The following is a 25,580-nucleotide window of genomic DNA, read 5'->3' on the forward strand; positions in this document are numbered from 1 at the left end:
GTCAAACCCATGCCACAGCAGTGACCAGACCCACAGCAGTGACTTGAGCCACAGCAGTGACAACATCACATCCTTAACCCACTGAACCACGGGGGAACTTCTGAGCATTCCACACTTTGTCCTGGCACAACCATGTATTTCAAGTTCATCTCGTACTTTCCTTCCCCAGCCCTCAAATCAGCCCCTTTTCCAAGATCATCATTCTTTTCAGTGGAGAACTGGTGTTTAGAAACCATAGATCCATGCTATGAGATGTCATTATTCCCAGGTCCTCTTAGTGAACAGAATTAGGAGGGAAACGAACGTGTGTGTGTGTGTGTACATAAACATACACATTTCACCCTGATACCTCCAATCCTAACCTAATGTTACAGGGTTCATTCTAATTTTCTTCTTTTCCATAGTTGAGATCCTTTTCTGGCAGAAGAAACCTGGCTCCCTTTATCCTCAATATAATTATTTATTTGACCAATCCCATTTAGATACAACCCATCTTTTGTTGACGTTGCCACCTGTCCCTCCCCCTACCACAGATGCCTGCTTCAGCTCCATCACCCTATGCCAGGCTCCCACAGTGGTTCCCCCACCTGGAATCAGAACCATCCTCACCCACCCTTCTCAGGCTCTAATGTACCACAACAGGTTGCTGCTGCTGCTCATCTCACTGGATTCCCACATTTCCCGTGTAATGGCTTTTAGATTGAATTATTCAGGGAGGAAGAGGAAAGGATGAAAAGTGAGAAGACAGGAAGGCTCACAATAATTTTTTAATTAAGAAGACAAAGCCTCCAATCATTTTGATACCTGATTGTCATTCACAGAAGTATTACTCTTTGACTTGTGGCTGGAAGAAAATCAGATTTCATCTTTCTTTTTTTGGTCTTTTCTAGGGCCGCACCCAGGCTAAGGGTCTAATTGGAGCTGTAGCTGCCAGCCTACGCCACAGCCACAGCAACGCTGGATCTGAGCCATGTCTGTGACCTACACCACAGCTCATGGCAACATCGGATCCTTAACCCACTGAGCGAGGCCCAGGGATCGAACCCGAAACCTCATGGTTCCTAGTCGGATCCATTAACCACTGCTCCATGACGGGAACTCCCAGATTTCATTATTAAACTAGGTTTGGTTAATCCATGTCCATGGTATTTTTAATGGTTTACATAGCTACACAAAAAAGAACCATTGAGGTTATTATTGTTTTTAAATTTATTTTTTCTTTTTTGGCCACCCCTCGGCCTGTGGAGTTCTTCAGGCCAGGGGTTGGATCCAAGCCACAATTGCAACCTATGCCACAGCTGCAGCAACACCAGATTCTTAACCCACTGTGCCAGCCGGGATCAAACCTGTGTCACAGAGCTCCAGAGATGCCGCCTATCCTGTTGTGCCACAGCAGGAACTCCATGTTTGAGGTTATTAGAAAATTTAGGAGACACAACAGAATAGCTGGATCCAAGACAGCTATCAGAGACTCAGTATTACTCTTTCATCTTTGACTAAACACTGAGGTACACTGCTTCTACCTGGAGAATATGCTCCAAAAACTCATAGATGAGCCATGCCCTGCAGGTTTTGTTATATAGAGTCAGGTTTAAGATTTAAGTTATTCATTTAATTACTTTTTCATTATTATTATTTTTTTGGCTGTGTCACAGCATATGGATGTTCCTGGGCCAGGGATCAAACCCACGCTACAGCAACAACCCAAGCTGCTGCAGTAACAATGATGGATCTTTAACCTGCTGTACAACAAGAGAACTCCTGTGTCTATGTATTTTTGTTTTTTGTTTTTACTTTTTGCTTTTAAGTTGCCCCACCGTGTAGACAGATAAACTATAAGAAGAGTCACAATGGAAGATACTTCTTTCACTCATTCATCCATTAAAAAAATATTTACGGAGTGGCTACCGTGTCATATGTACTCACAATCTTGTGACCAAGACCAACGTGTATGTAAATAATTATAGTGTGATACAGTAAGTGCAATAATAAGTGTATGTATGGACACATAGAGGAAAGAACAACAAACTCTAGAGTGAGTTGATGAATTTAGGCTTTTTTTCTTCCATGCAGAAATTTTAATAGGTTTTTTTTTTTTTTTTTTTTTTTGGGCCATGCCTGTGGCGTGTGGAAGTTGTCAGGCTAGGGATCAAACCCAAGCCATAGCATCGACCCAAACCAAGGAAGTGACAAGGCTGGATCCTTAACCCGCTATACCACAAGCGAACTCCCAAATTTAGGCTTTTGATCGAGATGTTTTAATGGCTAAAATATGAGATTTGAAGGGTGGAGGATTATCCAGTTTGAAGAAACAATATATTTAAAGGCCTTGATTCTTTCATCAAATAAATATTTATCAAGGTTCTACATTACGGTAGGTACCATTCTGGATGCTGATGAAACAGTGGTAAGTCATGTAAGACCTGGGCTTTAATGGAACTTACACTCTAGGGGTAGGGGACATAAATAGGGTAATGTGGTAGCAGTGTGTTACATGAGTGTATGAGTGTGTGTTCATTCTAAACTGAATGGTAAGAGAGGGCCTTTCTGAGGAGTAAACATTTGACATGAAGCTTGAATGACAAGGAGTCAGACATGAGAAGACTGGGGGCAGAGGAGGGCACTCAAATGTAAAAACTGCTGGTAGCAAAGGACCTAGAATCGCCAGAATAATTTTGAAAAAGAAAACAAAGTTGGAGAACGCACACAACATTTCAAGACTTACAGTAATCAAGACAGTATGGTTTTGGAGTTAGAATAGATGTTTGTATGGATGGAAGAGAAAAAAAAGAATCCAGAAATAAACCTTACTACACATGGTCAATTGAATTTCAACAAAGGTGCCAGGTTAATTCAATAGAGAAAACACTGTCTTTGCGAAAAGTGGTGCTAAAACAATTAAACATCTGTATGCAAACTACAACTCATACCTTGCGCCACACAAAAAAGTCAACTTGGGTGAAAGACCTAAATATAAAACCCAAAACTATAAAACTTCTATAAGAAATATAACTGAAATTCTTCATTATTTTGGGTTAAGCAGAGCTTTCTTAGTAGGACATTAAAAAAACACAAACCAGGATTTCCCATAGTGGCGCAGTGGTTAACGAATCCAACTAAGAACCATGAGGTTGCGGGATAGATCCCTGCCCTTGCTCAGTGGGTTAAGGATCCGGTGTTGCCGTGAGCTGTGGTGTAGGCTGGCAGCTACAGCTCCGATTAGACCCCTAGCCTGGAAACCTCCATATGCTGAGGGAGCAGCCCTAGAAAAGACAAAAAAAAAAAAAAATCCAAAAAACAAAACAACAAAAAAAACCCCCACAAACCATTGGAGTTCCTGTTATGGCACAGTGGGTTAAGAATCTGACTGCAGGAGTTCCCATCGTGGCGCAGTGGAAACAAATCTGATTAGGAACCATGAGGTTGCAGGTTCGATCCCTGGCCTTGCTCAGTGAGTTAAGGATCTGGTGTTGCCATGAGCTGTGGTGTAGGTCCTAGATGTGGCTTGGATCTGGTGTTGCTGTGGCTGTGGCCTCGGCTGGCAGCTATAGTTCCAATTAGACACCTAGCCTGAGAACCTCCATATGCCGTGGGTGCAGCCCTGAAAAAAAAGACAATTAAAAAAAAAAAAGAATCCGACTGCAGTGGCTCAGGTTGCTGTGGGGGCGTGGTTTGATCCCCAGCCCAGCAGAGTGGGTTAAAGGATACAACATTGCTGAAGCTGCAGTTCAGATTTGATCCCTGGCCTGGGAACTTCCACATGCTGCCATAAAACTTAAAACAAACAACCCCCCCACAAACCATTAAAAAATTGATAAATTTGAACTTCATCAAAATTATATAATTTTTTCTTCAAAAGATCCTGTTAGAAAAATGAAAAAGCAGCAAGAGATTGGGAGAAAATGTGTGATAAAGGGCTGGTTTCCAGAACAAAAACAACTCTGACAACTCAGAAGAAAAACAACTTAATTTTAAAATAGGCAAAATGTGTGAACAAACATTTCATCAAATAAATATATAAAAAGATGCTGGACATCATTAGACCTTATAGAAATGTAATTTAAACCACAACACCATATCATCACACACCCACTAGAATGGCTAAAATTAAAAACACAGAGAGTTCCCGCTGTGCATCAGTGGGTTAAGAACCAGATACAGTGTCCTCGAGGATGCAGGTTCAATCCCTAGCCTTGCTCAGTGGGTTAAGGATCTGGTGTTGCCACAAGATTTGGCTTAGGTGACAGATGCAACTCGGATCCGGTATTGCTCTGACTGTGACATAGACCTGCAACTGTAGCTCCAATTCTAGCCCTAGCCCAGGAACTTCCATATGCTGCAGGTGTGGTTGTAAAAATAAAAAACAACAGAAAACATAATATAAGGTGTTTAGGAGGATGAGGAGCAACTGTAACTCTCATACACTATTGATGGGAGTGCAAAATGATATGTCTCCTTTAGAAAACAATTTGGCAGTTTCTTATAAAGTTACATATACACTTACCATATAACCCAGAAATCCCACTCCTGGGGATTTACCGAAAAGAAATAAAAGCACAGGCCCACATGAAGACTTGTACATGAATGTTTATGGCAGCTTTATTGTAACAACTCAAAACAAGAAACCAGTAAATGTCTATCACTTGGTGAATAGATATACAAGTTATAATACATCTATGTAATGAAATATTACTCAGCAATAAAAAGGAATACATGCAATAACGTGGATGAATCTCAAAAGCATTATTTGAAGTGAAAGCCAACAGACAGAAAACCCTACATACTGCATGATACCATTAAGTGACATCCTGGAAAAGATAAAACTATAGGAAAAAGAATCAAATCAGTGATTGTTAGGGTGGTCGTGGTGGAGGGGACTGACTAATTCTATAACAAGAGAATTTGTTGGGGGGGGGTCACAGAAATGCCCTATATCTCAACTGCAATGATTATATTATTGTACACATTTCGAAAACTCAACACATTTGTATATTTCATTTATTTATTTATTTTTGTCTTTTTACCATTTCTTGGGCCGCTCCCGCAGCATATGGAGGTTCCCAGGCTAGGGGTCTAATCGGAGCCGTAGCCGCTGGCCTACAGCAGAGCCACAGCAACGCAGGATCCGAGCCACGTCTGTGACCTACACCACAGCTCATGGCAATGCTAGATCCTTAACCCACTGAGCAAGGCCAGGGATCGAACCCGCAACGTCATGGTTCCTAGTCGGATTCGTTAACCACTGACCCATGATGGGAACTCCTTTTGTATATTTTAAATGGTGAATTTTATTGCACATAAATTATTCAATAAGCCTGAATTAAAAAAATAACCACCACTGGTAACAAGTGTGGTTTTAAAATGTGTCCACAGATTCTATACTTGATCTTAGCCAAAAGCCAGATTAGTGATATCTACAAATTCTTTTGACAGTCCTCTCTTCAAAACATGCAGCCTAATTCCACTCCCCTTTGGTGTGGGCTGGATTGACTTAGTGACACACTGCTAAGACGCAAAGTATGGCAGAGCTCCCGATGTGGTGTAATGGGGTCGGTGGTGTCTCGAGAGTGCTGGGACGCAGGTTCAATCCTCAGCCCGGCACAGTGGGTTAAGGATCCAGGATTGCCACAGCTGCAGCCTAGATCATGACTACAACTTGGATCTGATTCCTGGCCCAGGAGCTCCATATGCCATGAAAAAACAAACCAAAATAAAACAAAAACAGAGTATGACGAAGTGATGGTGTTGACTTCGGAGACAAGGCCATAAAAGGCACTGCAGCTTTCTCCTTGTTCTCTCTTGGATCACTCACTTTGGGGAAGTCAAGTAGCATATTTTTTAAGGCCCCTTACCAGCCTTGTGGAGAGGCCCACAGAATAAGAACCTGAGACCTCTTGCTGAACGACCATTTGAGTGAGACAGCTTGGAATCGGATCCTGTGTCTCAATCCTTGAGTCAACAGGGGCTGCAGCCCTGGCTGACACCTTGTCTCCAACCACATGAGAAACTCTGAGGCAAAACCAACTGGCTAAGCCAGTGCTGAATTCCTGACCCACAGAAACTGAGAAATAACAAATATTTGCTGTTTTAAGCCACTAATTCTGTAGGTAGACAATTACAGATACCTAATATACAGAGACGAGAGGAGTAATCTCATTCTGAGGTGAAAGTGGAAAGGTAGACGGGGAACAGGTCTTGCAAAGACTTATAGGCATTGTGAGGACTTCAGATTTGATTCTAAGTCCACTGGTAAGCCATTGGTGGTTTTATTCGGAAGAACAACAATCACAATTTCACATGGAGTGGTCAAGAATGGAGGCAGGGGAGTTCCCATCGGAGACCCTTCAAATCCATATGTTAAAGTCCTATCCCACTTAGTTAACGAACCCGACTAGTATCCATGAGGATGCAGGTTTGATCCCTGGCCTCACTCAGTGTGTTAAGGATCCAGCGTTGCTGTGAGCTATGGTGTAGGTCACAAACTCGGCTTGGATCCTGCGTTGCTGTGGCTGTGCCTGTGGCTGGCAGCTACAGCTCTGATTCAACCCCTAGCCTGGGAACCTCCATATGCCCTGGGTGCGGCCTTAAAAAGACAAAAAAAGAAAAAAAAAAAAAAAGAATGGAGGCAGGGAAACCAGTTAGGAGACCATTTTTGTAGTACAGGTGAGAGATGGTATAGGTGGCTTGGACCAGGATGGTGATCCTGGAGATGGATGTAGAGAGGGAAGGAAGTAGAGGAATGAAGGAAGAGCCTACAATTTTTTTGTTGTTGAAATGAGAGTAAAAGTAACATATTGGGAGAAGTGATGGTTGAAAGCAAAGCCTGAAGGAGTATATAAGCATAATGTGTTTGAGAAACTGAAAACAGGCCGATATGACTGGAGTTTATGGTGATTGGATAGGAAAAGAGAGTGGTGAAAAAGTAGGCTAAAAAGATAGGCATTAAAGAAAGGCCTTGTTTACTATCATAAAATGCCTAGACTTTATCCAGTTAGCCACTGGGAGTCACTAAAAGATTTTTAAGGGAGTTCCCATTGTGGCTCAGCAGGTTAAGAACCTAACACAGTGTTCCTGAGGATGTGGGTTCAATCCCTGCCCTCGCTCAGTGGGTTAAGGATCTGGTGTTACTGCAAGCTGCAGCGTAGGTCGCAGATGCAGCTTGGATCTGGTGTTGTTGGGGCTGTGGTGTAGGCAGGCAGCTGCAGACAATACAACCCTAGCCTGAGAAATCCCATATACTATAGGCTAAAGGTACAGCCGTAAAAAGAAGGAAAAAAAAAGATTTTTAAGCAGGAGAATGATTGATCAAATTCACATTCTAGAAAGATAACCAGCAGCACCAATATAGTTTAGAATGAAGATGAGAGATACTGGAAACCAGAAGACATTTTGAGTAACTTTCTGATTTTTAGGAGGGAGCATAATACAGTAGAAAGAACATATACGGCTGTGGAGTCAGATGGACCCAAGTTCAAACGTTGGCATAGCGATTTACCATATATTATGGGTTGAATTGTGTCCCCCTTCAAATTCATGTGTTAAAGTCCTATCCCACTAGTCACCCAGATGTGACCTTATTTGGAAATGGAGTCACTTCAGATGTAATTTGTTAAGATAAGGTCATGCTGTAGTATGGTAGGCCCATAATGCAATACGACTGGCATCTTTATAAAAAGGAGAAATTTGGTCACAGGCATGCCCACAGCAATGATGCCATCTGAATATGAAGTCAAGGAATGCCAAAAATTACCTGCAAACCACTAGAAGCCAGGAGAGAGGCATGGAGCAGATTCTGCTTCACAGCCCTCAGAAGGAACCAACTCTGCTGACATCTTTTTTTTTTTTTTTTTTGTCTTTTGTTGTTGTTGTTGTTGCTATTTCTTGGGCCGCTCCCACGGCATATGGAGGTTCCCAGGCTAGGGGTTGAATCGGAGCTGTAGCCACTGTCCTACGCCAGAGGCACAGCAACGCAGGATCCGAGCCGCGTCTGCAACCTACACCACAGCTCACGGCAACGCCGGATCGTTAACCCACTGAGCAAGGGCAGGGACCGAACCCGCAACCTCATGGTTCCTAGTCGGATTCGTTAACCACTGCGCCACGACGGGAACTCCTCTGCTGACATCTTGATCTTGGACTTTTAGTCGTCAGAATTGCGAGATATTAAAATTCTATTAAGCCCCTCAATTTGTGGTGCTTTGTTATGGCAGCCCTGGGAAACTAATACACCATCTGCGTGACCTTGGAAAAATTATTTTATTTTGCAAATCCCTGGTATCCTAATCTGTAAAATGGGGGTAATTCCATCTACCTAACAGGGTGGTCACGAGGATTAAATGACATGGCATTTGCAAAACGCCTGGCCCTACAGAAATATTATTTTACGTTTGTGAGACCCTGGTGCTACTCAAGGAAAATGGGACATTTTTGGAGATTTTTGGAAAGATTGACTACCACTATCAGGGTCATGTGCAATACAACCCAAAAGGAAAAGAATGGATAAAATGATCTTGGAATCCCATTCTCCTTTGGATTCCTTAGAGAGGAGCCCTGGGACTGTCCTGCTGTCTGTAAAAATGTAGCTTCTTTGGGGACAGAACACTAGTACAAGAAGCAAAAGCACTCTCAAAGGCAGGAAGATTGAGGCTAACTAACATCCTGTGGTGGAGTAAAGCTGGGAGGGAAGGAGGTGAACAGAGCTGGAGAAGAATGGGCCAGACGCCTTAGGCCTCCAGGTTTCCCAGCTCACTTCCTTAGGTAAAAGATTTCGGCTGGGGGTTGTCCTCTCTTCAACTCCATAAGGGAAACCCAGCAGAGGCCTCACCGGTCTCTGGAACGCCTAGTCCTTTCAAGCAGGGAGTCCCCTGCCAAAGCAAACAATCCCAGCTCTACGATTGTGCTCTGGCTGGGGTAGGGGAGAACAAAGGTCCCTTTCTTTGCTTCCCCAACTCTATGGCTCCAGCCAAAGGCACTGTTTACACAATCTTCCCTGGTGAAGAATTTGTTCCTTTTCTCTCTAGGTTACAGCTGGAAAAGATTGACTCCCTCCCTGCCTGTTCCCTTTCCCCAGACCCCTGGATAAGAAGTGTTCAGTACTTGAAGACCCTACCCTCAGAAGAGATGTCAGCACACTTAGGAGGAACTCCAGGCCCTTAGTGATGTGACAGAGAACCTCCAAGTTTTAGGGGTCGAAAGCCTGTCTGACTGGGACACAGAGGCTGGCTGGCTGGGTCAGGAGACTAGCCTGTCTCCATTCCAATGCTGTTTATTCCCCCTTCTCACTCCCCAGGGATTCCTGGGCTTTCCCAGGTCCATTTCGAGGAGCGAATCAAATAATCAAAATCCAGGGCAGATTTGATTTCATTCTCTAAAAGGAAGGCAAGGTGGGTAGGATAAGAATGTTTTCTGGTGGGAAAAGTTTTTTTTTTTTTTTTTTTTTTTTGGTCTTTTGTCTTTTTAGGGCCACACCCGAAGCATATGGAGGTTTGCAGGCTAGGGGTCTAATCAGAGCTGTAGCCACTGGCCTATGCTATAGCTACAGCAACGCAGGATCCGAGCCGAATCTGTGACCTACACAACAGCCCATGGCAACGCCAGATCCTTAACCCACTGAGCGAGGCCAGGGATCGAACCCTCAACCTCATGATTCCTAGTTGGATTTGTTTCCGCTGCGCCACGACGGGAACTCCAGGAGTTTTCTTTAGTCTTCAGTTTACTAACTCCAGCAGCACATACGTTTCCCTCAAGCCCCAAAAACAAAAGCAAGAAGGCAAAAAGGAAGCCCCAGAGTGGTAGCGTCTAATTTTAGCACTGGCAGAGAATCCCAGTGTTAAGTTACTCCTGGTAAACTGGTAACTAAGAAACAGCAGAGATAGAGACAAGGTCTAGGGCTCCAAGAAGTTTTAAAATCTGATTTCACTTATTTCTATGACATCTCCAGGAGGCACATCTCAAGGAAATGGGTCCACTTCACACAAGACCAGGAAATTGAAGCACAAGGAGGATTAACCAAAAGCGACTCAAATTCAGAATTCTGGGATCTTCAATCTGGTGAGCTCCATAGCGCCAAGTTGCTTTCTGAATATTTTATGGGTCTTTGCAATGTATAAATTTTCCCTGAGCTAAATCCCTACTGACTCTCTTCCTGTCGTTAAGGGAGTTATGGGCTAGGTGTTTGTTAGCCTTTGCAGCTATGTTTTGGAAACTCCAAAGTCCTTGCTCTAACTGTTGGGAGATGTGGATGGAAAGGCTTTAGGGGTACAAATGGGAAGCAAGTCTGCTAGGCTTAGACACCACCCCTCATACATACAAACATACCCCTCAACCATCCTCCCCAGCAAGATCTGCAGAGTTGGTTTCTGTAAAGGCAGCTCCACAGTTCCTGGAAGGCTTTAATCCACGATAGTTAAAAATATCCATCTGGGGGGCAGAGCTGAGCCAACTAAGCCGAGCCTACCCAGAAACTCAGGAAATGAGCAGTGGGTAAAAATGAACCCAGGGGGAGGCACATGTTACATTTCTCCAAGACTACAACAGGGATGGTAATTGTAAACAAAGCAAAACAGATCAATCGCCTTCACTGAGAAATCTAAAAAACTGTCCAGATTTGGACAATGATATCCTGGCCCCGTACCTTGTGGTGTGGCATAATGCAAAGAGCTTTGGTCATCGGTTTCTCTTCTGTTCTATCACTTCCTACCTAGACAACCTCTAGAGTTAAGTCGATTCCTGAATCTGAGTCTTAGTTTTCTCATCTGTTAAAACATGGAAAAATTATCTACTTCACACAAACGAAATGTCTATAATAAAAGGACACTGCATATGATTTTTGTTTAAAGGTCTGTCCTTGTTTAGCCTTTCTGAGCTGGGTTAGATTCAGTGAAGTTAGGAGGCAGAGGGTCAGATAGATCGTTTTAGAATTTCCTATCAATGCAAGATCCAGATGAAACTAGTCCTTTTGCAGATTGGAAGATTGCACTTTGTTAGCTTTGTATTGCTACGTAACAAATCACACAAACTTAGTGGATTAAAACAAATCCCATTTATTATCTTACCATACTGTAGATCATAAATTCTGGCAGGCTTAATTACATTCTTTGTTTAGAGTCTCACAAATCCAAAGTCAAGAAGGTGTCAACTGGGCTAGGCTCTTATCTAGAGATTCTAAGGAGGAATCCACTTCCCTGCTGATTTAAGCTGTTGGCAGAATTCAGTTCCTTGAGTTGTTTGGACTGTGGCCCCATTTCCTTGCTGGCTGTTGGTCAGGGAGTCAATTTCAGCTCTTAGAGGCCACTTTCCAATCCTTATGTATGGTTCCCTCCATCTTCAAAGCCAGTAGTAGTGCATCTAATCCTTTCTTCAAATGTCTCTGATTTCTCCTTCTGCCACCAGTCTGAGAAACTGCTTTGCTTTCAAGGGCCCATGTGATTAGATCAGGCCCACGCAGGTAATCTCCCTATCTCGGTCAACTGTGCCATATATAACATCATAGGTATGACCTCAAATTCATAGGCTCTGGGGATTAGAGCAGGATGTTTTTAGGGGAGCATTTAAAAAAATTCTACCTGCCACAGCACTTATTCATCAAGATAAAAGGAAATGCTGTCTTCGGAGGTTGGAGGGGCAGAAGGAAGTGGGAATAAACTACCTCTAACTAATCATTTATACTAAGAAGAGAAGCAGAGCATTTAAGATGACAGTTCTGACTGCATCCCTGGTATCCTATCCATTGTATCTTCCGCCATCTCTAGAGTGCCTACTTTGGTCACAAGTTCTTAACATAGTGTCTTGAGGTAAATCCTCAATAAGAAAGACTTTTTTTTTGGTCCTTTTTAGGGCAGCACCCACAGCATATGGAAGTTTCCAGGCTTGGGGTTGACTTGGAGCTGCAGTGCCGGCTTAACCACAGCCGCCGCAATGCGGGATCTGAGCCGAGTCTATGACCTACACCACAGCTTAAGGCAACACTGGATCCTTAACCTACTGAGCAGGGCCAGGGATCAGAACCGAGTGAGTCCTCATGGAAACTAGCCAGGTTTATTACCACTAAGCCACAACAGGAACTCCCAACAAAGACCTTTTAAGAAACGCCTGGGTACTAAAAAAATTCTTTCCCTTTTTTCTTTTTCTTTTTTGGCTGCATCTGTGGCATATGGAAGTTCCTGGGCCAGGGATGAAACCTATGCCACCACAGAGACAACACCGAGTCCTTAAGCCACTGTGCCACAGCAGGTACTCCCACTTGTTTCCTCATCAAAGTGTCAACACCAAGCTGTCCAAGAGTGTGCCCTAAGACTACAGGTTTAGGAGTTCCTGTCATAGCGCATCGGAAACGAATCCTACTAGGAACCATGAGGTTTTGGGTTTGATCCCTGGCCTCACTCAGTGGGTTAAGGATCTGGCGTTGCCGTGAGCTGTGGTGTAGGTCGGCAGCTACAGCTCCGACTGGACCCCTAGCTTGGAAACCTCCATATGCTGCTAATAAGACATAAAAAAAAAAAAAAAGATATGGTTCAATTAAGACAAAATTTCATTGCTCAAAACCTGGAGGACCAGGAAAATATTCCCTGTACTCCTCTTCCTTTTTCTATTTCAGAATTCAATATGTCTACTCCTTTACCTCATTTATCTTCACTGGAGGTAAGACAGAGAACAGCCTCTAAGTTCCTGGGCACCAACTTAAGCTAAATCACCTGTGCTGTTCCTGAGCGGCCTTTTCATCCTTATGACCTAGGAAGGCCTCAAACCAATAAATCCATCCTGAAAGGGAGGCTGGACAGGGTTCCTCATTACTGCTTTTAGCATGTAGGTAATTTTCCAAAGGACATCATTTTCTTCTAATTAGAATGGCACTCCTCCCCCGTACCAAAGAAGCACAACTGACTCTTTTTTTTTTTTTTTTTTTTTAAGGACTGTACCCGCAGCACATGGAGGTTCCCTGGCTAGGAGTCGAATTGGAGCTGTAGCGCTCGCTGGTCTACACCACAGCCACAGCAATGCTGGATCCAAGCCACATCTGAGACCTACATCATAGAGCATGGCAATGCAGGATCCTTAACCTACCAAGCAAGATCAGGGATCGAACCTGAAACCTCATGGTTCCTAGTCAGATTCGTTTCCACTGTGCCACAATGGGAATGCCAAAACGCAACTGACTCTTGAAGAAGCTAAGGAGTAAAAAGAGGTGGAACTGAGACTCACGGCCCTCAGCATCTCTGGGTTTTTCCTCCAGATGCTTTATGGCCAGACTTGCCAACCACACAAGAGAGGGAAACTGTGTATAAAATGCCTATAATAGGCTCTGAGCTTCACGGAGAATAAGAAAGCAAATTATAATCAATATACTTTGAACTTTGATGGCACCATCCTTCCCAAATACTCAAGGTACCTCTGTGTGCATGCACGTAATTCCTAGGATGAGATTATCCTTATTTAGCAGATGGGTCCTAGAGTTATTGGTTAGTGATCTCTCCACTATCACAGTGACCAGGGGTAGAAAAGAAATTAAACTAACATCTCCTAATTGCAAACCGTGTGATCTTTCTTAAAACATAAGAATAGAAAGTTTTGGAGTTCCCTTCATGGCGCAGTGGTTAACGAATCCGACTAGGAACCATGAGGTTGTGGGTTCGGTCCCTGCCCTTGCTCAGTGGGTTAACGATCCGGCGTTGCCGTGAGCTGTGGTGTAGGTCGCAGACGCGGCTTGGATCCCATGTTGCTGTGGCTCTGGCGTAGGCCAGTGGGTACAGCTCCGATTCGACCCCTAGCCTGGGAACCTCCATATGCCGCGGGAGCAGCCCAAGAAACAGCAAAAAAAAAAAAGAATAGAAAGTTTTCATTCCATGTCATCAGGGTTGGAAAAACCTTCAGAAAATTTGCTCTTGGACCCTGCCTACTAAAACCTACCACTCCTTGACCCCAAGCTGTTGGCACATTAGGTTGCCAGTAAGTATCTCTTGGGGCCGAATCTAACAGGTTGCAGGTTGCCTTGACTCCTCCTAAGAAATTTGCTTCCAAGCTTCTTGCAGCACCATCTCATCATTTACCTCAGAGAGAACAAGAACACGTGGGCCACCAGCCGTGCTCTCTCCAAGCACCTGAGTTGCTAAGGAGTTAGATTCTATCCCAAAGAAAGAGCAAAAGAGAAAAATGAAACAGATGATTCTGATCTGATGACTTGGTAATGGGACTGGCAACAAAGGCTCCTAACCCGAGGTTCAAACTCAAGGGACCAAAACAAAGGCCTATTCCTCATCCCCAAATATGTACATAACTTCTACCTACTTGTGGCTGGAGGAGCTAATCTTAAGAGCTTCTGCTTAGGCCCCAAGGAATAGTAGAGCAATCTGGAAGCAAATTGTGGACAGGATTTCATTTAACCCTTGATCACAATGGCAAAAGGGCAGGGGTGAATGATTTGGGGTGACCTGCTTAGTTTACTCTAAGGGTTTAGTTTACTCTAGGGTTAAGTTTACTCTAGGGTTAAGTTTCTGCCCTTTTAATGTCATAGTCATTGATTGAACCAGAAGAAAAACTGTTGTGGCCATCTCTATTATCATGAAAGGACTTTAACTTAAACTTAACTTCAAGCATGTGTAAGGTAGGGCTTAAAGGTTTAGCCTTTAGATAATGTAAATAATTCTTCACTTTTAGACTAACCTCACTGAAGTCCCTCTTGAGGCATTTGTAAGGGAAAAGGTTTTTCTTATTTTGCTCTTTCTTGCTTGGGAAAATAAAGTCACCAGTACCATTGGGAGAGTCCCACAAGACCAACTGTAGTAGTCTTATACCCTAGGCTCCCAGACATGATCCTTGCTCTAGCTCCAGCCCTGCTAGTAAACATTTCTAGGAGAATCCTTTGATCTCTCAAAGTTTGTTTTCTCACTTGTGAAGTGAGGCGGTTGGTTTAGACGATGAAATAAAAAATGTGGCTAAGATACTGCTGAGATGTGTCACGCTAGATACTTCTAGGGACACAAAGACGAAAATGATGTAGTCCCAGCCTCAAGAAACTAACAATCTAACTTGGAAGATAAGGCACAGGGGTGTACACAAACCCACAATTTATGATACACTGTAAGCATTATAAAGGATGCAACATGCACTAAGGCCTTTCCTGTGGGTTAATGCTCATTTAACTGAAAGCAGATGGAGACCAGAGGAAAGCTTCATGGAGGAAGTAGCATTTAAACTAAGTCTTTTAAGGTAACAGGGAGAATTTGGAAAAGAGGAAAGTGATTCAGGGAAAGAAAGCAGAGATGGGCAAAGGGCAAAACCTGCAGATACATAAAGACAGGAAAGCAGGAAGAGTATTTGAAAAATGACAAACAGTCCACTTTGGGGAAGACTGTATGGGAATAATAAAAATAAAGCTGAAAAGGTTGAGGTCAGACTGTTTTTGAATTGGAACATGGCAAAACCAGTCTTATGCTTAAGGGAGATTAACCTGGCAGTGGTGAGAAGTAAATGCTACAGGGCAGGATGGGAGGCAGAAGCCAACAACGAGGTTACTGCAATAGACCAGGTCGGGGCAATAAGGGCCTCAGCTAGGACAGTGGCAGTGGAAACAGAGCCCATTAGTAAAAACATTAAGCCGGCACTGTAAGTTGCTACTGACCCAATCCTCCAGAGTAAGTAACAGGCTATCCTAGGTGAAAATTTTTAAAAAGGAACACTACTTTGAATAAAGCTTTTCTCTATGAATGAAGCATAGGTGAGCCCAGACCCATGCTGAGTTTAGAACCATCCCCAACCTCTCCTCCAGGCCTTATGTTTTCACCAAGGCATTCAGCCAACTGTGGAAAAGAAATATACACGAGAGACTCAAGAAACATCTTATTAATACAGTATTTATTTGTCTTCCCTCTGTCAAACCCTGAGCCAACCACGTTCCCCAGCCTGCCTGGGGAGGTACAAGAAAAGGAATACACGGGGCAGATGAGACCCAGGAGAAAGAACTATGGGAGGTGGACACGGCTCCTTCACATGGCGAAGAGGATGAGAAAGGCCACCATCAGGCAAAAGAGCCCCATGGCCTCCGAGAGGGCAAAGCCCAGAATGGCGTAGGAGAAGAGCTGTTGCTTCAGAGAAGGGTTCCTGGGAGAAGAGGAGAACAAACTGAATTTCTAGTCCACATAAAGAAAAGGATTAACATCAAAGTGTGCTCAGGCAGAATCCATCTCAAGCTAATACCTCATGGAACCAGTCTCTCAGGGTGACACCATCATGCCTAAATTCTTGCCCTGATACAAAAAGGGCTCTACAGAGATGAATGAGGGGAATGGATGATCTAAAAGTCTGCAACACAGCCCAGGCACAAACATTACCTTCTCTACTGGATCACCTCTGCCTTTTTTTTTTCCTTTTGGCTGCACATGAGGCACATGGAAATTCCCAGGTCTGGGACTGAATCCACACCACAGCAGCAACCCAGGACACTGTAGTGACAACACTGGCTCCTTAACTCACTGAACCACAGGAGAACTCCTGGATCACCGGTATCCTCATCCTAACTTAAGACCCCTGGGCTTGGACACTTAACTATCTAGGGCTCAGCCATATGGAAGAGGTATATAGAGTGTCGGAATCTAACACAGCAGTGTTTTCAAACATTAAGCAGCAGAACCCCCAATAAGAAATGTATAAAAGCCAAAATATAATGGTAAAAAAAAAAGTGGGGGATTTGAAAGTCTTGTTTGATTGGTCTCACTCCATTCTCTAAGACAATCTCTGGGGTATACCCTAGGGCTTCACGTAGCACAGTTGGAAAAACACTGTTCTAGTGGATAAGGGAGTCAGAGGGACAAATACCTTCTTGCATTTCAAAACAGTCAAAAGGGAGTTCCCTTCGTGGCTCAGAGGTTAACGAACCCAACTAGGACCGATGAGATTGCAGGTTCCATCCCTGGCCTCGCTCAGTGGGTTAAGGATCTGGTGTTGCCATGAGCTGTGGTGTAGGCCGGGAGCTGTAGCTCTGATTTAGACCCCTAGCCTGGGAACCTCCATATGCCATGGGTGCAGCCCTAAAAAAAGCAAAAAGAAAAAAAAAAAGTAAAAAGATTTTTGGGTACCAGTGGTCTGTAGGGTTTAGAAGATATGAATCAAAATGAGTTAAAGGTACCCTCCCCAACTTTGAAAGTCAACAAATAATTTGTTTCCCTTACTCTGTCACCACTGGAAGCCTTGATGGGTAAGGTAAAGCAACACCAGCTTTTAACAGAATTGTGGACACAGAAGCAGTCACGTTTCCTGTTTCATACAAACCCCCCACAATAAACTTATTTTCCCAAAGACATTAAGAGAACTTGCAGATCTCTAGAGAATTAATTTAGTTCTAACAGTGAGTTGCCCAGAGTTGGTGGAGACCAAATAGTCCCAAGTGTCAGGGAGCCATGGGACTGGATGCAGAGGCGGGGAGTGATGCGGGGGTGGGGAATTCCCGGGGATGGGGAAAAACAGTAGTGAGGCCATTATGCTGACTGAGGGTCTAGATCAGGGGTAGCAAACTTCTTCTGTAAAGGGCTAGATTGTGAATATTTTAGGCTTGTGGGTTCCATACGGTCTGTTAACTTTTTTTTAATGACTCTTGCTTTTTTTTTAGGGATCGAACCCGCATCCTCATGGATGCTAGTCAGATTCATTTCCGCTGAGCCATGACAGGAATTCCAACTTTTTTTCTTTAAAAAAAGTTTAAAGCTCAGCTATCCAAATATCAGGCTGTGGCCCAAATAAGGACTTCCTGCCTTGGTTTTGAGACTCCTACTCTAAACCAAAGATGTTCAACAGAACTTCTCAAAATGGTTGCCAATAGTCACATGTGGCTACTGAGCTACATTAAAAGTACACAAGATGTAAGTCTGTATACTTTTAGCTAATTAAAATTTACATTCAAATAGCACATGTGGCTAGTGGCTACTGCATAGGATAGTGCAACTCTAGATTCCAAATATTTTGGCCCAAGCCTTTGGAACTATATCAGTTAATGGAGGGCCCATCTTACCTGGCATAACCAATGATGAGGCTCCCAAACACAGTCCCAATTCCAGCCCCAGAGCCAGCCACTCCTACTGTGGCAGCCCCAGCTCCAATGAACTTGGCTGCTGTGTCAATGTCTCTTGAAATGGCACTGGTTTGGAAGCTGCGGCTAGGAATAAGTGAGGTGGTCAGGAGACGTGGGGCTGCCAAGCTGCTGTGACTCTGTGAAGAAACAGGTAGAAAGTTAAGTTTTTAGGAGAGCTTTTTTTTTTTTTTTTGCTTTGGAAACTTTTATACCATTTAAGCCCTTTATGCTATCAAATCCCATAGTTTCTCCCCCAAATAGAAAACCTTTCGACTCCCCAAAAAACTCCCTAAATTGCTTTGAAGTAGAACTTTTTCCTTCTTTTTTGGGCCACACCTGCAGCATATGGAAGTTCCCAGGCTAGGGGTTGAATCAGAGCCACAGCTGCAGGCCTACACCACAGCAATGTGAGATCCGAACCACATCTTCGACCTATGCCACAGCTTGTGGCAACACCAGATCCTTAAAGCAATGAGACAGGGATCAAATCAATGTCTTGATGGACACTATGTTGGGTTCTTAACCCTCTGAGCCACAACGGGAACTCCCAAGCAGAACTTTTGAATGCAAGAGGTGGATGTCAAATACCTTCGAGATTCAGGTTATGGACTAGAAATTCAAGACTGAAGCCCTAGTCTATTCTTGATGTCTTGAGGATATCAAGCTCCTGGGACTAAAAGTTCCCAATTGAAGTTAATGGCAGTTACCACAGCAGGACACATGGGCATGTGCTGCCAGTGGCAAAAGCTGCAACATTAGGGCATATATGGTATCCTATGTGGTATCCTACATGGAGTTCTCAGCACTCCCCCTACTGGTTCTGGCAGGTAACTCTCCCATCCCCACACCGAGACCAAAGGCTTAATTCCACCTGTAAGGTACCTCATCTGTCAATGCCTCTGGTCGTTTCAGCACCACTGCAGACAGTGATCGGCTCAACAGTGGAGAGGTTCTCCTGATCTAGTGGGAATAAGGCAAGATCAGGAAGGTCAAAGAAGGCTGAGGAGAGGAGTTTAAGAACCATTCCAAATTACTCAGATGCCCCATTCATTCTCTAAAACCTTAATCAGAATTCAAACTTAAAAGAAAATCTGAAATCATTCTCACTTTTAAGAAATTCTAGATTCAAAAATGGCAACATTCCTCTTGTTTCCAAGGCTCCTCCATTCCTCAAGGGAAGAAAATCTACTTCCTTTAGAAATACCTATCCTTGCTCTGTACCCTTTTACAGGCCTTGAGAATGGGAAGAAATCTAAGCCTCAGAAGCATCTGCTTCACTCAATTAGAGGTCTACATATACTGGTAATGGCCAGCCCATTAGAAGGAAGCCAATGACTGGAGCATCTTTCCCTGAACATATCCTTCTAGAAAAGCACAAAGATCCATGTTTAAAACTCACCCCTTCCTGGTAGCCTTTTCTGACTAACTCCAAGCCAGTGTCTCCAGAGCAGACAACATGGTGGTTAACAGCCAGGGCTTCAATCAGATAAGTCTAGATTCATACCCTAACTGCATCGCTGTGTAATCTTAGGACAAGTCACTTAAATCTTTCTAAACCTGTTTTCTCATCTATCAAATGGGAATAATATAGCTCAGGCTTGCTTTGAAGAATAAACAAGATTATGTATACAAACTGGTAAATTCAGTGCCAGGTATAGTAAGTGCTCAATAAATAATATCTACTAATAACAGGATCATTCCTTTTCACTTTTGAGTGAATAATGAATTAACTGCCTCCATTATCCTTGTAATTTCTTCCACACTGTTGCTTCTGAATCAAATTATTTTTCCCATGTGTATTTATGTGTATTTTAGCTTCCACCCAAATTTAAGCTCCCAGAGGAACTCCTAGCTATGGCTCTCTGACACTCAGGACAAGATCCTGTACATAGTGCGTACTCAGTCCAATGCAGGCAATTTCATTCATGGTTACCATTTCTGGTGGGGGTTTCAATTTACAGAAACACAGTTTCAAACAGGAATGACCTGATCTTAGCCTCTTTTTTTTTTTTTTTTTTTTTGCTTTTTAGGGTTAAAAGTGCAGCATATGGAAGTTCCCAGGCTAGGGGTCCAATCAGAGCTGCAGCTGCCAGCCTACACCACAGCCACAGCAACTCAGGACCTGAACTGCATCTGCAACCTATACTGAGCTCACTGAAACGCCGGCCAGATCCTCAACTCACTGATTGAGGCCAGAGATTGAATCCACATCCTCATGGATACTAGTCAGGTTTGTAACCCGCTGAGCCATAATGGGAATTTCCTTTTCCTTCTTTTTTTCTAAAAAAGCCATAAAAACGGCTGCATCTGAGACCTATGCCAAAGCTTTGGCAATGCTGGATCCTTAACCCAATGAGGCCAGGAATCAAATCTGCATCCTCACAGACACTATGTTGGGTGCTTAACCCCTGAGCCACAATGGGAACTCCTAGATTCTCATTCATACTCTTCTAACATGGTTGGATGAGAAGAATTAACTGGCCTTCATGGGAGAAGAGGAGGGGGGTGCCTGGGAAGCATTCACTCTTTCCTGTCAGGCTAGCACAGCAAAGGCCCAGCTGCAAAGAACAGGTCTGAGAAGAGGCAAGGCGCCTCTCCTTAAAAAGCGTCCCAGAAAAGGTGGGTACTCACCAAGGCGGGAGTGGAGACAAACCTGGCACAAGCATACATTTTCAGGGGATGAGGGACTGTGGCAGGAGAGCTGGAATTACAGAAGTGGCACAGTAAATATTGCCCTTGCTCATCAAAGGACATCCTTATTAGCAGAAAAGGTGCTTTGGAAAATTTAAATGGCTCAGAAAGCAGCAACTGACCTCAATATTTAGCAGAGATGGAATTAGAACCCTGAAGTCAGGACTTCCTCCAGACAGCTTCCAAGATTTCCTTACAATCAAGTGATTTTCCTCGGTCTAAACAAGAAGCCACTTGGCCCCGGCTTTAAGATCTGCTATCCTTTTCCACAGCCTCATGAGCTGGGGTTGTCAAACTTCCCCAGCATCTTTTGCCTAAGACTCCCTCAGTCTCCTACTCAAAAGGAACCCGTCTCAAGACTTCATTGCCCGGGGCCTAAATAAGTTTCCCTCTGAAGAATCTCCGAAGATATCTGCTAAAGGCCAAGGCATTGAAAGGGTCCTAACAATCTTTTTACTGCATTATCTCTAAGTGTTTGATTCCTCAAGACACTTAATTGCCTATGTTAACCAGATGAGGCTGATCAACGAGGAACTCTGCCATTATTCTAATTAGCAATGCCTGTGAAACTATTTTCACAATCATTTCCCACTAAGGGGTATTCAGTTTTATATTCCCAAGGTCCAAAACAATGCTGACACCACACAGGTGCCTAAACTGGTAGAAATGAACTCATCCAAGAAATAGTGGCTGAATTAAAGACCTACAGGCAGGGTTTTTCCAAGTAAAGTTGGAGCCCCAAATAAACTAGTTATCTGAAGGTAGGGATGGTGTTATGTACCAAAATGCATATTCTTAGGTCTCACTTTAGACCTTCTGGGTCAAGATCTCTTGGCAAAAGGCCCTGTATTTCAATCAAGCTTAGGTATACCGAGAGCATGGTCCTAAGACCAGTCTTGAAACCATGGCAGTGACAGAGCCAAGGCTTGAACTCTTGTCACTCTTAATGCCTTCTTATATGCTACAGGTTGAAATACTCAGCAATTACTTAGGCCTGTTAAACGACACTTCCTAAATGAGTGGGACTAGTATCTTCCGAAATTATGCTTCTGAATCCAGAATCTTAGTTACTTCTAGGTTAACAGATGTCTTCAACTCTTGTCCGGTCTAGAACCTGATTTCTGCCTCTGTGTAACTCTAACCCAATCTTGCTGCCAGTCTATTGCTTTTGTTTTTTCTTTTTAGCTGCACCTGTGGCACATGGAAGTTCCCAGGCCAGGGATCGAATCTGAGCCACAGCTGCAGCAACACTGGATCCTTAACATGCTGTGTCACATTGGGAACTCCTATTCAGATTTTCTTGGGTCAAAAAACCAAAATTCCTTTAAAGCTTTAAAAAGGGGGGGGTTCCTGTTGTGGCACACTGGGTTAAGGAGCTGGCACTGCTGCAACTGCAGAGTAGGTTGCAGCTGTGGCTCAGATTCAGTCCTTGGCCTGGGAACTTCCATATGTGCAGCCAAAAATAATTAGTTAAAAAAAATAAAGGAGGACTGTTTTTTCCCAAGGCAGCAAAACCTTAATAATCATTTGAAAAACGTAGTTCCTAGGGGAATTAACTGGAATAACATTTGAAAAGAGCTTGATGTGGAGCTGAAGGAGGTTGCATGAACCAGAGATCCAGCTACCGACGACCCAACCTTAGCCAAGTCTGCACTTGTTAACCAGTAACACTTTGGGCAAAGGCACTACCCAGATTCAGAGGTCTAAACCACGATGGGTTTCTTCCCCAGTGTCGATCAGACAGGGGGTTACAGGGAAGGTGACTTAATCGTTTCTCGCAATCTTTTTTTCCTCTTGAGGACAGAATCTTGGGACTCTGAGTAAACCCTTGGACAGGAAAGCTGGCAGGTGGATACTATCCCATGCTGGCCCCACCGCACCATTTTGGGCCTGCTGCCTCTAACGGAAAACCTATTAGCCCACGACTCATATGTTTTTCCCATCTTCACCGCGGTGGAAGGACGAGAACAGGACTGGGAGATAACCACTGGTGCCAAAGAAACCAGGCTCTCTGTCCTGCCACAGCTCTCCCGGGACACAGCCTGAAGGGAGGGAATGTCTTGGCTGTTCTATTCCTTTCTACCGTTTCCACAGCTTACGTTTTAAATTGAGGGGTGTTGACTAAAAGGACTGGTGGCTCTAGCCGAGCCACTATTTCCATTGCTCGGCACCTGAGTTCAGGGGACCAAAATCTGGAGGTTACAGGATTAGGAAGGCACGATTGAGGATAAGAAAAAAAGCAAAGATAAGGAGAGTCCGGGCGTTGTGACAGCTCTGAAAGGGCACGAGGGAAAGAAAAGAGGGTTTGAAAAGATGAGCCCGGTCAGGTGAAAGGCGCACTGCGGCTCCGACTTTCGCCAGCTCCGAAGAGGCGCCCTCCCCCCGCCCCAGCCACGAGACGTCCAAGATGGCGCCAGGCCCGCGCGGTTGGAGGTCACCGGCACGCGGAAGGGGCCGTCCCAAGGCGCGGGGATACCGGCGGCAAGGGAGGGCATGAGGGCCGGGGCGGGAGCATGCAAGGGTAAGGGCCTCAGAGCATCCGCGCAAGGGGGGGAAGCCCACGCGCGTGCGCGGCGCAACGCGGGAACGAGGGCCCAAGGCCTTACCTGCTCCCAGGGCAGAGAAGACAGAGAGGGGCGGGGAGGGGGCGGGGATAGCGAAAGGAAGCCTCGGCGCATGTGCGGCCTGGACTAACGAGTCGCTCCACCAAGGATAGAGTGATAGCAACGTTGAGGGTCGGCCCAGGTGCCACAGCGCCGCCTGCCAGCTCTGTTGAGGCATCCGGCCAACCACTCCACCTGGCGTTTGAAAGGAGAAACTGCATGCGGAGACCAGCGAGTGCAGAAATGAGGGCAGCTGTAAGCGGATCCGCAACGTGGCCTGCGGTTTGTTCTGCACGGCGTTAGGGATCTTGGACTGGCTTCCCCTTTCTGAGCATGCGCAGTTACATTGCAAAAAACCAACCCCCCCAAAAAAAACCTACCCAGAATGTCAGTATTAAATAGCACACAATGGAGACCGAGGTTCAGTGTCTAAAATGTGGCAGGAAGAAAATAAAGTCACAGGATTCCTGCCTTCGGTCGTTGGGACCCTGGCTTTATGGATGGAAAACCCGTTCAAGGGGCAAGGAGTCCACAAAATGTTCCAGCTGCTTCTAGTGGCTTCGCCTTTATTTCCCTCTTTCTTTTTTCAGTGATCAGCTATTAGAAAGCCAGCATCTGCGAACCAGAAAATAGGGGCTAAAGGTGATTAGGACTCAAGCGCCCTGATCTTAAACCTTCTTTCCTGAGTCCTGCAACAGTCAAAGAGTAACGGGCACCAGTGACCTGCAGTGAGATTGCAAGGGTCACCCCAGGCATGGCTGTGCCTCTGCCCAGGCTTCATCTACGCGAGATGAGATAAGCAGTGCCCCCAGGAGGTGCTCTCAAGAAAGCCTTTCGGCTTCTCCCTCGTGCCCTTTCGCTTGTCCTTTCCCCGATGGTAGGAAGTATGGGCTTCCCGGCCCTCACCTCTTCTGGGTTTTCCTGTCTCCCCGACAGGGTCTGACCGGCCCCTTTGGGGGGAGATCAGCAAGGCCTACCCATTTCCCCCCATGCCCAACCCCGGCCGTCCAGACATCGTGCTTGAACGCAGCACGAGAAAGACGGGGAAAGCTCACCAAACCCCCATAAAAAATAAAAAATAAAAAGAAAGCCGCGGCTGTAAATAAAGCCAAATCCGCCACCCTCTGAGGGGCCGTTTGTCCTCCCCTCCTTGGCCCCGTCCTTCCCGCCGCCCCCTCCCGGCTCCCGGGCCCCGCGGCGCCCCGGCCCCGAGCTCCTCCATTTAATCGGATTTGGGAGAAGGGGAGGATAAATCACGGCAGCAGCTTTACGGTCCCGGAGGAGAGGCGAGCCGCAGCCAGGCACACCCCGGCCGGCGATAAAAACCGCCGCTGAAAGCCCACGGAGCAATTTCCCGGGACCCCGAGCGACGCCATTACAGGAATGTAATTTTGCCCGGATGAGGCCCCGAGTTTAATTATCCTCGCGGAGGAATTTCAATGCGGCCAATCCATCTTGCAGGCGGGCGGCAGAGGGATTTATATGGGCCCGTTATTTCACACCGATCCTCCATCTGCATTTTTATGGCCCTGAGCTCCTGAAAGGGAGGGGAAGGAGTGGAGAGAAATCGGAGAAGCGGGCGAGGAGAGGAGGGTGGGCGATTTCCCGCCTTTCCCAAATCCACGATCCCAGCTCGATGAGGATTCTCACAGGTTCCCCCGAAATGCCCAGATCGCCCTTCAGTTCTAGGTGTTCACTTGGGGTGGGGATGGAGGCGGGGGGAGGTGAGGAATGGAGCTGGGATCCTTACGAAAATAGCAACAGGTATTTACCAAGTACCAAGAGGTGCCAGGCTACAGTGTAAGATGCTTAGAGGAGAAAAGAAAGACAGGTAGGCAAGGATATCCTCTGAAGTCCCCAGACACCCCCACCGCGCCACGCAACCTCGGAGACAAAAAGTCTACAGTTCTTGAGACTCCACGACTAACCGGTTGGTGCAGCTGTTTGTTGAGACAATGTAGATCCTTCTCGGATATCTCTAACTATCCCAAAGTTGGATTGGAGAAGGCACCCTTGAGGGAGCTAAAGCTGGCTCCTTGGATAAGTTGTCATAGTCTGCAATGTTGAATTCTCTATTACCCCCATTCAATGCTGGGCTCTAGATCCACACATTTGGGTTCCCAAATCTGTGTGACCTCAGGCAATGGGTTTAACCCCACTATATCGATTTTCCTTTATGTAACTGGGAATAATAATAGTGCTTACTGGGCAGCAAATAGTAGAATAAT

The 25,580-nt window shown here is 45.1% G+C and overlaps 1 protein-coding gene across 2 annotated transcripts; it reads right to left on the reverse strand.

The window, feature by feature from the left end:
* Nucleotides 15,831-24,739, reverse strand: ATP5G2 (ATP synthase, H+ transporting, mitochondrial Fo complex subunit C2 (subunit 9)). 2 transcript variants are annotated; one of them, XM_021091719.1, is made up of 5 exons: nucleotides 20,872-24,739; nucleotides 20,690-20,759; nucleotides 18,941-19,018; nucleotides 17,999-18,195; nucleotides 15,831-16,095 (listed from the first exon to the last, which is right to left on the reverse strand). In XM_021091719.1, exons 2-5 carry the CDS (start codon nucleotides 20,726-20,728, stop codon nucleotides 15,981-15,983), a joined length of 429 nt encoding a protein of 142 aa, XP_020947378.1. In that variant the 5' UTR covers nucleotides 20,729-20,759; nucleotides 20,872-24,739; the 3' UTR covers nucleotides 15,831-15,980. The 2 variants fall into 2 exon arrangements, with proteins under 2 accessions (XP_020947378.1, XP_005652632.1); XM_005652575.3 differs by having other exon boundaries at nucleotides 23,356-23,588.

The sequence above is a fragment of the Sus scrofa genome, chromosome 5 (assembly GCF_000003025.6).
Source record: "Sus scrofa isolate TJ Tabasco breed Duroc chromosome 5, Sscrofa11.1, whole genome shotgun sequence".
NCBI lineage: Eukaryota > Metazoa > Chordata > Mammalia > Artiodactyla > Suidae > Sus > Sus scrofa.

Bases quoted from the DNA above. Each gene is read 5' to 3' on its own strand.
- ATP5G2 (XM_005652575.3), bottom strand. From the start codon at position 23,573: ATGCAGTTTCTCCTTTCAAACGCCAGGTGGAGTGGTTGGCCGGATGCC. The intron at 19,019-20,689 runs GTGAGTACCCAC...TATTCCCACTAG, and splicing joins TTGTCTCCACTCCCGCCTTG to ATCAGGAGAACCTCTCCACT. The intron at 18,196-18,940 runs GTACCTTACAGG...GTTTCTTCACAG, and splicing joins CAGAGGCATTGACAGATGAG to AGTCACAGCAGCTTGGCAGC.